Source organism: Electrophorus electricus, chromosome 25, assembly GCF_041902795.1.
Source record: "Electrophorus electricus isolate QZ-2024a chromosome 25, ASM4190279v1, whole genome shotgun sequence".
Classification (NCBI taxonomy): Eukaryota; Metazoa; Chordata; class Actinopteri; order Gymnotiformes; family Gymnotidae; genus Electrophorus; species Electrophorus electricus.
In genome coordinates, this window is record NC_137521.1 from 7,112,153 (window position 1) to 7,125,189 (window position 13,037).

At 48.6% G+C, this 13,037-nt stretch overlaps 1 protein-coding gene across 7 annotated transcripts in view; it reads left to right on the plus strand.

The window, feature by feature from the left end:
• Positions 1 to 13,037, plus strand: part of agbl4 (AGBL carboxypeptidase 4) — a 250,132-nt gene that overhangs the window by 150,751 nt on the left and 86,344 nt on the right. For 5 of the 7 annotated variants that reach the window (XM_081707269.1, XM_081707270.1, XM_081707274.1 and 2 more), the window contains 2 exons: positions 8,952 to 9,071; positions 11,015 to 11,054. In XM_081707269.1, the coding sequence (XP_081563395.1) occupies positions 8,952 to 9,071; positions 11,015 to 11,054 (160 nt within the window). The remainder of the gene's footprint in view (positions 1 to 8,951; positions 9,072 to 11,014; positions 11,055 to 13,037) is intronic. The other 2 variants (XM_081707272.1, XM_027001299.3) reach the window with 1 other exon arrangement.

Below are 13,037 nucleotides of genomic sequence, written 5' to 3' on the forward strand. Positions count from 1 at the left end.
ATGGAAAATAAAAGCTTTTAGAATATATTCAGTCTTGCTTAGATGAACCAAAGATATACAAATATTGTCACCATATTCATCAAATCATAATCACAAGTAAAGTCTTTTTAGAATGGTTGAAATATTAAATTATTGCGGTTTCATTATTCTTGATAAATATAAACATTTATTCTAAAATGTGTGTCTGATTTGTGAGATTGAGAGAATAAAAGAAACACGTCAGTGTGTGTGAGAGAGGGAGAGAGAGACAGACAGACAGACAGAGATCCAGGCATTAGCGTATCAGTCTGGCTGCATCTGTTGCTCTGTCACACACTCTTATCAGCTTCAACGTGTTGCGTTTACATAGAACATATAGCCTGTCATTTTCTGCCTTATCTCCTAAAGCAGAGGACACAAACTTCAACTTTTAAACTTTCTGTTTTTTCTCCCTCTGTGACTTTTGAAACATTGAGATTTAGCTGCAGAGGCAGATAGCAGAATTGCCATTCACACTCAGTATTAAAGCGTGATATTGGTCAACCCATTTTATGTCAAATAAATCAACAGATTTAAATGTAACTGTAAAGAGCGACTTGCCTGCCGCTTATAAGAGTGGGGAGGTCCCCACGGTCTCGCCCGATTCTGTTCTGTTCTTGTCCTTTCAGGGTCATTAGTGTTGCAGCTGACATTCTCCCACCCAAAAGCTTCTGTCACGTTCGTCCATTTTTTTTAATGCTGCAGGACTTTCTTTTTTCTAGGAGCCAGAGGCAAAGATTGATAACTCAGACAAATCCTGTCAGCATAAATCCCAAACATTTTCCACGTTGAGTCGCAGTTGTCAGGGATAATGATGTCCTACAGTGCAGCCCCACCCCCACCAAAGAGAGACAAGCAGGTGAGACTAGCAAAGCAGTGGAGCCCAAGTCAGGCCTGCCGTATGGCTCCTAACACGCGCGCACACACACACACACACACACACACACACACGCACGCACACACAATTCGTCCTTCAGATAACACACTCTGTCCTTCCCATTCAGATTTTTAGCTCTTCACATTTCCTTTGTGCCTCGCTTATAAATCCTGCTATACACGCGTGTGCTGTGCGCCATGCCTTTGTCTCTTAGAGGACAGAACCGACTGCTGGACTTCCAGCTGAAGCGGCATACTGTTGCCAGGGCATCGGGGTAGCAGGGAGCGTGCGCTCCTCTGACCGGCCACGCCCTCCTCCGGCCAGCCGCGCTCCTCTCAGCTCTGGCTCCCCGCCGGCGCCATCTCCGACGCGTCCCCCCGTGTTGGGCTCCAGAGCCCGAGCTCCACCTCTCCCCACGTCTCATACGCTCGGAGCAGGGGTGAGATTGATCCTGTTTATCGTCTCTCTCCCTTCTCATCGTGATTTAAAGCTCATGCCCCTGCGAGCCCCATTCCCATCTGGTGAGCCACCATGTCAGCAGCTGCTGGGCTGGTGTGGTGTCACAGTGACGAGGCGCGTGCTGCACTCCCGAATGGGAGGCTGCTCCCCTAACCGCACTTCACTGCTGTCTCCACATCACCTACCAGAGCTGGGGGGGTAACAGAATCCATGTAATGGCATTACGCACTCAGGACACAAAGAAAGATCACTGTAGTCCGTCCGTTACAGTTACAGAAAAAAAGGCAGTAATTAGATTACTGGTGCATTTAAAATATGTAGTGATTACTGGCAGGGTTGTGTTACAACTTATCAAGGATATCTTACCCCTTTTTTCAGCTTTCTGACAGTTCTAATAGAGTGAATCGTTCCCATGACTGTCGTCTCACTGCAGCAACAGTATTAAATGCAGCCTGTGTTTATTTAACACAAGGTTAACCTGTGTACCCTGCATCGTGTTCCTTCCGTGAGTGCACCATGCGGTCTTCTACTTCATTCCTTGCAATATGTGACTGGAAACATAGCATGGTACGGAACATGGTAGGAAAACATGGTAGTGGAACATGGTAGGGAGTGACCTACCACGTACCCTACCATGCTCCCTACCATGTTCTCCACCATGTTCTCCACTATTTTCTCCACCATGCTCCCTACCATGTTCTCCACCATGTTCTCCACTATTTTCTCCACCATGCTCCCTACCATGTTCTCCACCATGTTCTCTACCATTTGCTTCATGTGGACATGGGATTTGTTAGAGTGAATGCAGGATTTCTTTACGATTTGTTACATGAACCATTTAGCAGATAAGGGGTTCAAATGTAATCAAAAAGTAAAAGGTAAAACTGAAAGTAATCAGATTCTGTTACTTTAATATAGTAATATTTTTAATATATAATCAGTAATCTGCAGTGTAGTATATTATTAAAGTAATGCTTCCAAATCCCCCACCACCATTCTCAGTAACATGCTCTTTATGGTGCTTCACATTCCCTAACATGTTTCCCTTGATTCCAAAAAGTGGAGTGGGCATGCGGCCAGGCTGTATGGAAAGTAGAGAGCACAGGCGGACACCGGAAAGCAGGCGGAAACGTAGGCAGTGGTATACTTATCCGTATCTTCTTCATAGTGATGATGTTAACTAGTGTTGGTGGGACACATTTATATTACAGTTGCAAAGATGTAAATGGTAAAAAGCAACAATTTAATGATTCAACCTGTTCTTGGTTCACTTCAGATCACAGTGGCCATGGTTTGATTATTATCATGGTTCATATTAGAAATAGATTAGCCCATTTTAAACGTGCTATGTATTTTTCCCCCATTACCTGCAAGTTTAATGCAAGATGTGTAAAGCATACCAAAATTATTTTCAAATCAAAAGACATTTTGAGATTTTTTTCCCCCCCAACAGCCTGTTTGAGCACAGCAGCCAAATGCTGAATTTGTGTGCTTCATATGGGTCTCATCTCAGCTTTGTTTTTAATGTCCCGTGCATCTGACACGTAGTGTGCAGTTACTGCAGCAAACCTCTGTTGCTCGTAATGTCCGGTTTTCTGTCAAAATGCACTGAATTGCGCTTTGCTTAGGTCTCCACAAAGTTTTGCCTTTATTTCTGTGTACATCTTTTTCACCACTCATGAACGCTGAAACGCAGGCTGCTTGGAATTTCATACCCCGGCTCGAGCACATTTAACAGCGAACGGAGTCCCTCATTCTCTGCCGTTTGAAATGGATGCACATGCATGTAACTTTGCTGTAAAGGTGCTGGCGGCGAGAATTCCTGTCGGACGTTCAGTGCAGCTTCCCCACACATTCACGGACCCTTTAAGAAATCCAGTCGTCGCACGCGTGTTCACTGAAAAATAAGCTCTGGGACGGAAAGGACGTGGTTCACAAAAAGAAAAGGGGAAAAGTTTTATTGGCGCGCTTGGAAAGCCTGTCGGTGTTGAACAGTACAATAAGTTTCAGTACTATGGTGTAATATATTTATAGTACAATTGCTTACTATTTATTTTTGATTTTTTAATTTTTTATTTTGCTTCGTTTCTCGAAATGTCAGTTGTGTGGCGTTTTTTTATCGATCAGGTGCAGGTGGAGTGTGGCACCGAGCTGCTGTGTGCGCTGTGCGGTTCTCTTGACTTGAGGTTCAGTGTGTTCGCTATGACGCTTTCGAAGATGAGCCGCCATGTTTGACGTGTTTCTTTCGGAAAAACGTCGCGTTTTATGAATGACGCGATTTCCTTTTTATTTAGCAGCAAATAGGAAAAAACGTCGCAGTGGAGATTTAAAAGAAACCAGGGGTCGGCATTTTCATTACATTTCAAAATGGCGAAAGCTGCTTCCTTTGGCATCAGTGAGCAATTCGACAAAAATAAAAATAATCACGGTTCGTCACATGCACCGTGAACGGAACCGTAGCTCCCGGAACTGTACGCGCGCGGTCTCCTGTTCTCCTTTGCTGTCAGATACTGTGGCTTCCTTATCTGATTAAGAAATTACTTCAGTCTACTTGTCTTTTAGTCTTGTCCTTTACTTCAGTCTACTTGTCTTTTAGTCTTGTCCTTTACTTCAGTCTACTTGTCCTTTAGTCCTCCTTTGGGTGACCCTCAAGATCTGAGGCATACATGTGCATGCACACGCACGCACATACTTGCATTAATACGCACTGACATTTTGGCAGCCAGCTCTTTGTGTAATCTGTTGTTGTAGTGTGTATGTATGAGGGGTCAATGGAAAGAAGTAGTTCAGCGTGTATTTGTGTATAACATTAACTTAATATATGAACTCATATATTCATATGCACACTTAGAAAAATGAGCCCAATAGAATCTAACTCTAGATACCTCTATAGCTAATCTGAAGCTATAGTCTGTGAAGTTGACTCTGAGGTTGACTTTGAAGCTAATATTGAAACTGATTCTCAAGCTGACTGTGAGATGCTGTCAGACTGTTTTACTTTCAGTAGTGTTTCTGTTCTCCAGCCTGGAAATGACAACAGACACTCTTGGTCAGTAGAGACAAAGATACAGTCACCTACTTCAGCAGATTATCCTGGATTCATTTGGCCAGATCACTTTCTTTAATAAATCCATGCATGTATGGATACAGCCTAAACATTCTTTTATTCAGAAACTTTCCTATTGGCACAGCAGGTCTTCCAGGCATCTGGTTTCTTAATTTAATTCACGCAGGTGACTTTGTCCAAAGATAAACAAAAACGGCGTTCGTTCTGAGCTGAACATTCAGATGCAGTTCCAAATGCCTACAGAAGCGTTGCTGTGGCAGCCGATCATGTGCGTGGAGCCGGCGTCGGCTGTGCGCTGTGTTGATCAAGGCTGCGCTAGGTGATGCGGTGCCGTCCCAGAGTGCACTGCTCTCCTGCTGCATGACCGGGCCGGCGGACTCCGCCCAGCTGGGAGGCATTGATCCGTGTGTTGTGTAAATACCAGCTCACCCCTGCAGCGGCCGTCAGTGGCGGGAGCCTCTTTGGCTTCTTCAGCAGTGGGGGTAGATCAGTGGTAAGCTATCGGGGTTGCAAAATGATTGATTGATTGTGCGAAGCCAGAGGTGGGTCATCGATTTCATTGAGGGGCGACGGGGAAGGCTCCTCCGGGTTGCCGTCCTGGCGGGCTCTGTGCTGTTTTTTGCCTGTAATGGGGTTCCCCAGTGGGCAAATCTATAGGGCCTGATGAAGAGAAGTGTTAAATAACTGCCCACTGTGTTTACTGCACACATCCACACACTGCGTTTGTTCTCTACCTGTCCAGCAACACACACTGTCTCAAAGTTTTGTTTACAAAATAAACCCCTCCTCCCATTCTTCTGTCTCTCCTTCAATCCTTCTTCCCTTCCTCCCATCCGTTTATCTCTCCTCCCATTCTTCTACCCCTCATTCAATCCTTCCACCTCTCCTTCCATTTTCATAATCTATTCTTCCTTTCATATCTATTGCCCAGCTTGCGGTCTGACCTACCTCAGTTCGAAGGTCCATCAATCATTGAGTGTTGTATCCTCTGTGTAAGGCTCACAGTGCGTGTGTGTATGCGTGTGCATATGCTATGTCCAGTTCCAATTAAAGGCTAATGTTCCCTCTGCTCCAAGACATCACATAACTCGTACTTGTCCTCTAGTTATATTTAGCGGTGTGCTCTGTGTGTGTGTGTGTGTGGGTGTGGGTGAAAAGAAGCTTAAGGTGGAGAAAAGGGGACACTGATACAGAGAGAGTGAGAGAAGGCTGAGAGACCACGCCGTGGCGAGTGTGTGCTCTCCCAGCAGAAAGTGCCATCTCCAGCACAGCCCCACCCAGCGGCGTGTGATGGAGCATGCATGACAGAGTGATGGAGACGGGCCCTCACTGCCAACCCAAGCTGACCTTCTAATTGGCCTTTATGAATATTTAATGAAATCAGGATGAAATTCGATCATGGCTTTTAAGTGCTGAATCGGGGGGGAAGCAGCCCTGGCTGTGGGCTTCGTTCCCTTCCCCCTGCTCCGGCGCGGGTGGCCCAGGAGACAGCTCCGGTCTGCCAGGACTGGCCACTCCATGAAGGAATGAATCTTTAATCCGCGGGCCTGTATTTTTAAACCCAGGTTTTCTCCAGTTCTGCGACGGAGGCCGCGTCGTCCGCTCCTCCGCCGGCGCCGTTACGGAGATGAGACAGTGCAGGACAAACAAGGCGGCGGCAGGCCTCCTGTGTGTCTTTTTGCCCCTTTCTTCCTGGCCCTCCCTGCAGCAGGTCTCTCGACACCCATAACTGCCCCACTAACCCTCCCTTGCAATTTCTACCAGAATGATGCTGAGTAGTTCAGAGTTTGATCTAGTTGTGTAAAAATATACCACGCTTAAGTGCATTTCTGCTCTTCTTCTGCTTTTCTCTGCCGGGGGTTTGGGGATTGTCGTTTCTTTCCTGAGCTGACTGGTAATGTGGGAGGCGATTTTGTTTTTGGCTGCAGGTCTGTTTGTAGAGCTGGAAGGGCCGGGGGTGAGGAAGTGACCGCTCTAAGGCGTCTGAGCACCGCGAGCTCAGCAGGCTGCTTGAGAGGGCCATGAAAGGCGAGAAGCCCGGGAGAGCGTGATCTCAGAGTGAGCTCATCTCTCACACCGCACTCCGGCCACAGGGGAGCAAGCTAGCCCGGCAGGGAGGGGCAGTGCTGGAAATTAAGGAGGGTGTGTGGAAGAGGCGTGTGTGCGTCTGTGTGTGTACTCGTGCGTGCGTGTGTGTATGCATGTGTGTGTGCAAAGTTAGGAGGGAGAGAACGTGTGTGTTTGTAATGGCCTCATCCTCGTGGGGCGTTTCCCACCTTAAGATGAGGTGAGTCAGACCGTTGACTCACCTTCTCTCGCTCTCTCTCTCTCTTTCTCCCTCCATCCACCTCTCCCTCAGTGGGACTGGTGGCGTCAGACAGAGTACCTAAGAGGCCGTGGTGAAGACAGCAAGTCCAAGCACCGGGCCAGATCCAGGCGGCCTGAATAGCTCACGGCGCTCTTCCCTCATCACTCCATGGAGAGGAGACGTGTCTGACTCTAGACGACACGGCACGTCTACCATGGTCATTAATTCAGGACTTTTTTCTGCCAGGCCACATAGTGTGAAGTCAGGTCTTTTTTTTTGTTTGTTTGTTTTTCTTTTTTAACAATGCTAGCCTTGTGTACTTGCCTGCCCCCTCAATGCTAATGTAACCTTCCCTACATCCATCGCAGCAAAGATCCCACAGAAGCATTTAGCCTGCTAGCCGCTGCCGTATGTGTTTTTAAACGGGTAGCTGGGGTGAAATGACTCAGGTTAATCTCTTAATATTGACCTTACATTAATGTGGAATTAGACTCCAAATTGTTGGGCGGGTTTTTAAATAACCCACTCCCCCGCACCACCACCCCCCGCCCACCCCAGCTTGCCTGCATGCATGATAATCATCAGCAAATATGAAAAGTAAATGCAGGGGGAAATATTGCAAATGGGCTTTGGGTAGATTGTGCATGAATATTTAATTTGGTCATAAGGAGTGAGCTTTAGTAAATGAACACTTCTGCTGGTGAGGGCTTTTTCTCTTTCCTGCCCCCCCCCCCGTACCACATACACACCTCACCCCCCACCCCCGTCTGCTGTCTGCCGTCTGCTGACCAACCTGCGTCTTAATCTCAGCCGTGCGGACCTGCGCTCGGCCCAGATTAAATCGCTGTCGGAGAGGCGTGCGTCTAATAAGCCTAATAAGATGAATGGTGTTTAATGGAGAAAGTTTGAGATGTCTGGCCTATTTGTGCATCGGGTCTGAATGTAGGCCAGTGAAGGCATAGAGGAAAGTTGCTGTAGTGACGCAGGGAGTGAGTCAGCATCGGGAGATGATCCGCCAGGCTCACAGGCCTCTGCCGTTACGCCATCGCTTAATCTGTTCCAGAGTCTGACTCTGACGGCGAGCGGGGTAGAGGCTGGATTAGCACATGAGCACATAGCGCAGCGCTCCGTGCGGTAAACGTGAGCCTCGCATAAAGGGCCGGTGCAGGGGGCGGGGACTGTACATGTGGTTCACGTGTGCGTGGAGTGCTGTAGCTCAGACCAGGCCAGTGAGCTGAAAGGGTGGATGTTGAAGGCCCACGGTGGGTGGTCGCTCCAGTAGGTGTAGGGTCAGGCCTTGGACATCGTACCGCATGGCCCCCGACTCTGCGCTCCTCCTGCACTCGGCGTCTTGGTGGGACGTTCCCTGGCACGCGGCTCGTTTTGATAAAGATTAATGCAATCCCTTTTTCATGCTCAAGATTGCCCTGCTAATGTCTCCCTTTCTCTCCCTTTCTCTAGTTTTGTCAGCCTCTCACTCTCCCTCTGCCTCTTTCATTCTCCATTTTCTATCGCTCTCTCTCTCTCTCTCCCCCTCCTGGTTCCTGGGGAACACTAAGTATCTTATCTATGCTGGCTGAGGAGTGACGGTTGGAGAGATAGCGAGAGAAAGACAGCGAGCGTGATGCAGTCTGGGTGCTGTAATACTCTAATTAACCATAGATCCATTATCATAAGAAGGGTATCGGTGTTCAGCCACAGCTGCAGTGCCTCACTGAGTGTTAATGAAAACCACTCCCTCCTATTTCTCACACTCACTCTCTCACCTTGTAACTTTGCTTTGCGCCATGAATGTACTGTGCATAGCTGTTTTAGAAACAATTGGAGAAACAGAATACAAGGCAAGCTGGAGGGTTGAATGTTTGCTCTGAATATTTCCAGTGCAGCTAAATAAATGATGGGAGTATTCAGTCGGCATCTCAGTCCACTAGATCAACTTCATGACAGTTATTTCATCAGATTTAACAGTTTTTTGTTTGCTTTTTTTTTTTTTTTTCATTTTAATCACTTTACCAAAGTGGTGATGATGTTGTTATTGTGAGTAGTGACTTAAGGAAGTAGAGCAATTCATATGCCATAATGTGTCAGTGTCCCGGCCTTTCTCCTCCAAGGAGAGCTGTGCATCTGTCTTGTTTTGTTTCATATCTAAAGTGCTCTCTCTCTCTCTCTCTCTCTCTCTCTCTCCCTCCCTCTGCCTGTACCCCCCCCCCCCCCCCGGCCAGTCTGATTTGATAGATGATCGCGGGTTGAAGGCAGCTGAAGTACTAGCGCACAGATACAATGTCTGCAGGGGTGGGGCCGGTGGCCGGAGGGAGCCTGCAGCTCGCCTGATTTCCCCGCAGGTGAGGGATGGAGGCCAGGGCCAGGCAGAGGGCTGGGGTGGGACCTGCCGCCACTGGCCTCCACAGCCTCTAATTGGCGTGAAGGAGAGGGCTGATCCCAGCAGGCACAGCCAGCTGCCAGGCCTGGCTCAGTGCCTCGCGCTGGGGCAGAGGGCGCATGAGTCAGGAAGGCAGCATGAATCAAGACAAATATTTCGCTTTTCTTCTGGAAAACACCATGCGATTCTGTTATGGAGAATACGCAGCTTTTGGGTTCACCTTGGCCTTTTAGTGCATATTTCTAATTGAGGATGTAAGAATTTGTGAAGTTTTTACCAGTAGCTGAGTGCAACCCTTTGATTTCAGCACTGTGGGTTTGAATGGTGGTGTGGTAGGTGCAGACTGCAGCGTGGCCAGCAGGGGGAGCCATGAATGAAAACGTCTGTGAAACTGGCTGTGAAGTACAACTAAATAAAATTAGCAGAAATCAGAAAAGTTTTTTTTTATCATTTAATCATCCGCAATGGCATGTTGAGTGAAAATCACTCAACACTGATCCTCATTTATTTTATTTTATTTTTACATTTTTTATTATATTATATATACAATGACAAAAGTAAGAAAAGTTGTGATCTTTTCTCCACACTGCAGAGAAAAGTAATATTATGTTGGTGATATTACTGTACAATGGGGGAACGCTGACAGAACACTGTTGGGTGTGTGTTCATACACTGTTAAAATAACCTGCTCAGTCTCGTCCACCAGACCTCACACACTCACCCATCACTGAGTCACCATGCTTGGCTGCAGGACACACCCAGCACTACTGTACACAGCCTGAATCACCTTTTTGTGTGATACACCCAGGTGAACAATCATTTTGTTCAAACTGATTCCCAATGTCGGGTTAGATTTCTAGAAATCAGGTAAAGTAACTGGTAGAGCTACATGTACTTTGTGTGTGTGTGTGTGTGTGTGTGTGTGTGTGTGTGTGTGTGTGTGTGTGTGCGTGTGCGTATGAAAGAGCATATCTATCTACAGCCTCTTTTCGGCTGAGTGGAACCACTCATGTAGAAGGATCTGCGGTGAAGTCAGAATCTGAGCACATTTGTGTGTGTGTGTGTTTGTGGGCGCACACACTCTGCAGGCTGCAGGATGTCAATGAGGGTGCCGTTAGCCTTTGATTGGGCACTTATTGATCTGGGGTATGACCTGTGTGAATTGCTGTAGTCCTTGTCACACACTCACCGGGAAACTGTCTGCATACACTGCACCACACGAATACATAACTCAGAAATGTAGAGGGGTCTCATACATTCTCTCTCTAACACAGACACACACACACACTCATTCCCAAGCCTCAGTCTCAATTACCAACACATCATAGTATTCTTGAGTGAGAGAGACATAGAAAAAGAAGGTCATAGAGATATAGACAAAGTTTGTCTGTCTCTGCAGGCGCGTGTGTGTGCGTGTTTGTGTGTATACGTGATGATAAGAGAGAAAAAGGTGTTGATTAATGTCACTTTAAGTAGCCTCCAGCCTAATTCTGAGGCAAGAGAGAGAGAGGTGAGAGGGTGAGAGGGTGAGAGAGTGAGTGAGAGGGTGAGTCCATCAAAGGGAGAGAGAGTGGCAGCACCTCCTCCAGCTGTTGGCCCCCCAGAATGCAAGCGTGATGTATGCGGGCACCATCTCACACCCTCCATCACACCACCCACAAACCTCCACCCACCTCTCCCCAGAGTGCCAACACACACACACTGGGCTTAGAGTGCCATCTTCTAAGTAAACAAGTCTGAGAACTTGTTGATATTTACTGCTGAAACCGCAAAGTAACTTGTACATGTGAGTGTTGGCCTCCACAGAAATGCTGTGTGCATGTAAGACTTTGTCTTGTCTTTGTAGACGTAAAGTTCTTCTTTCATTCAGAGTTCCTCTTCTTCTTCACTCTTGTTCCTTTTCAGCAACAACGAAGACTAGACCTTCTCACCATCACCAGTCCAGGTGAGTACGGTGTGCCGGCGCCTCTGTGTGCGCGTGATTATGTGTGTGTGTGTGTGTGTGCGTGTGTGTGTGTGTGTGTGTGTGTGTGTGTGTGTGCGTGTGTGTGCGTGTGTGTGCGTGTGTGTGCGTGTGTGTGTGTGTGCGTGTGTGTGCGTGTGTGTGTGTGTGTGTGTGTGTGTGCGTGTGTGTGTGTGTGCGTGCATGTGTGCGTGTGTGTGTGTGTGTGTGCGTGTGTGTGTGTGTGTGGGGTCCAGCACACACAGTTCCCACAGAGTCACACAGTCCACAGCAGTTCGGTTCTTCTTCGCCAAGCTCTGCCCTGATTGACTCACCCTGGCGCCCAGTGGCTTTGTAAGTAAACCACACTGTGTAGACTGAGAATTGCAACTAGTGAGGAGAAGCCCCTGCAGCTGCACCTGGCCCCCCTCCCCCCGGTGCACGGCTGCGGCTGGACAGCTGTCTGGTCCCCCCCCTCCCACCAGCCTCCTATATGGAGGCTTCAGACTGTTCTAGAAGCATCTGGGAGGCGGCAGCCTGTGCAGTCCGAGCGCCGACGGAGACAGATGGGCGAGTCTGGGAGAATGCAGTGCCCATATGTCTAAAATATCCGCCTGCTCTAATGCACTTTGATTAAAATAATGTTTATAGGAGGCACGCAAAGTGGACTAATTTCCACAGCTTCACATGGCATCTGTTCACCCGCAACCAAGCAACACTGACCTTCACCGCGTTACTAAAGCCAGCACCTACCCCAGCATGTCAGGACTGCCGTACATAACTCCAGATAGCAGGCCGACATTAAGCCATTGAAGAGAGAGACTACAGAGGGTCAGAGTAGCTGTGAGTGGCAATGCAAGCAGAGGACCTTGACTGGTCGTTGATCAGGTGAAGGAAGCGTGTCCGCGCTGAAGGCAGGAACGTGGCAGGAACGTCCCTCCTTCCTCTCGACCTGTCGGGCGCATCTGGTCTTAAGCTGCCCGCGTGTGTGCTTATTAAGATGCAGCACGCAGTGGCAACGGTGACCCCCGACCTTGGTTTATCCGTGCCGAGTGTGAGGGAAGCTTGTTTTCCTGCTGTATGGAAAGCAGCCGGTGCTCGGAGGTTCGGAGATGGCTCAGGCGGATAAAGCAGCAACGCTCAGGACACACTGACCTTCAGCCTGCGTGTTACAGAGAGCTCGTTCTGGGTGAGACAGCGTGTTTGCGGGTGCGTTGCGTGCCGCGTGTGTGTATGTGTGCGCGTGCACCGGTGAGCATGCGTTTATGTTCATCTGAATGCCCCAGTGTGTGTGCTTGCATGCAGATAGACAAAGTTCACGTGATTGTTCTTTCCTATGCCCATGGAGGAGTTGGGGGTGCTTCCACCATCACGCCACCCCGGCGCCTTCCTCTCCTCTTACCTCCCCACTGCTCCTCTCTCCACCCCCCGTGCTGCTCCTGCTCTGGCTGTAGAGACAGTCCCACGGAGAGGGGGGCTCCTGAGCTCCTGGCCCCTCATTAGCTCCTCCATGCGAAGAGCACTTCACCCCCTGGACCCCGCCAGCCCCCCTTTAATTGGACACTTGAGCGGGGTGATGTGCATCTGGCTCTATCCAAGCCTGACATTTCCAACCGCTGACCTTTTCTGCTGGCCGGCGTGGCTCAGTAATCATCGCAGCCCTGCGTCGTTCCTCCGCGGGGCCCTGCCAAAAAAAACGCAGCGTGCGCGGGGCCGGAGAAAAGACCAAAGAAGAGAGAATCAAAATCGTATTGGGCCGTCGGCGGAGTCGCGTGTGCGTGCTGGCGGAGAGGGGGCTCGGGCCGGGCTGTCTTCGGACGGGCTATTGGCAATCTATTGATTCGGATGCCCTTTTCATATCGGCAGACGCCCTGGTGATACTGTACTGCAGGAAAATTAACTTTGCTCTGTTTCTGTTTAGTCTCCCTCCTCATCCAAATCATTTGCCACCATTATAGAAAGAAAGGTCAATTACATTCATGAGAC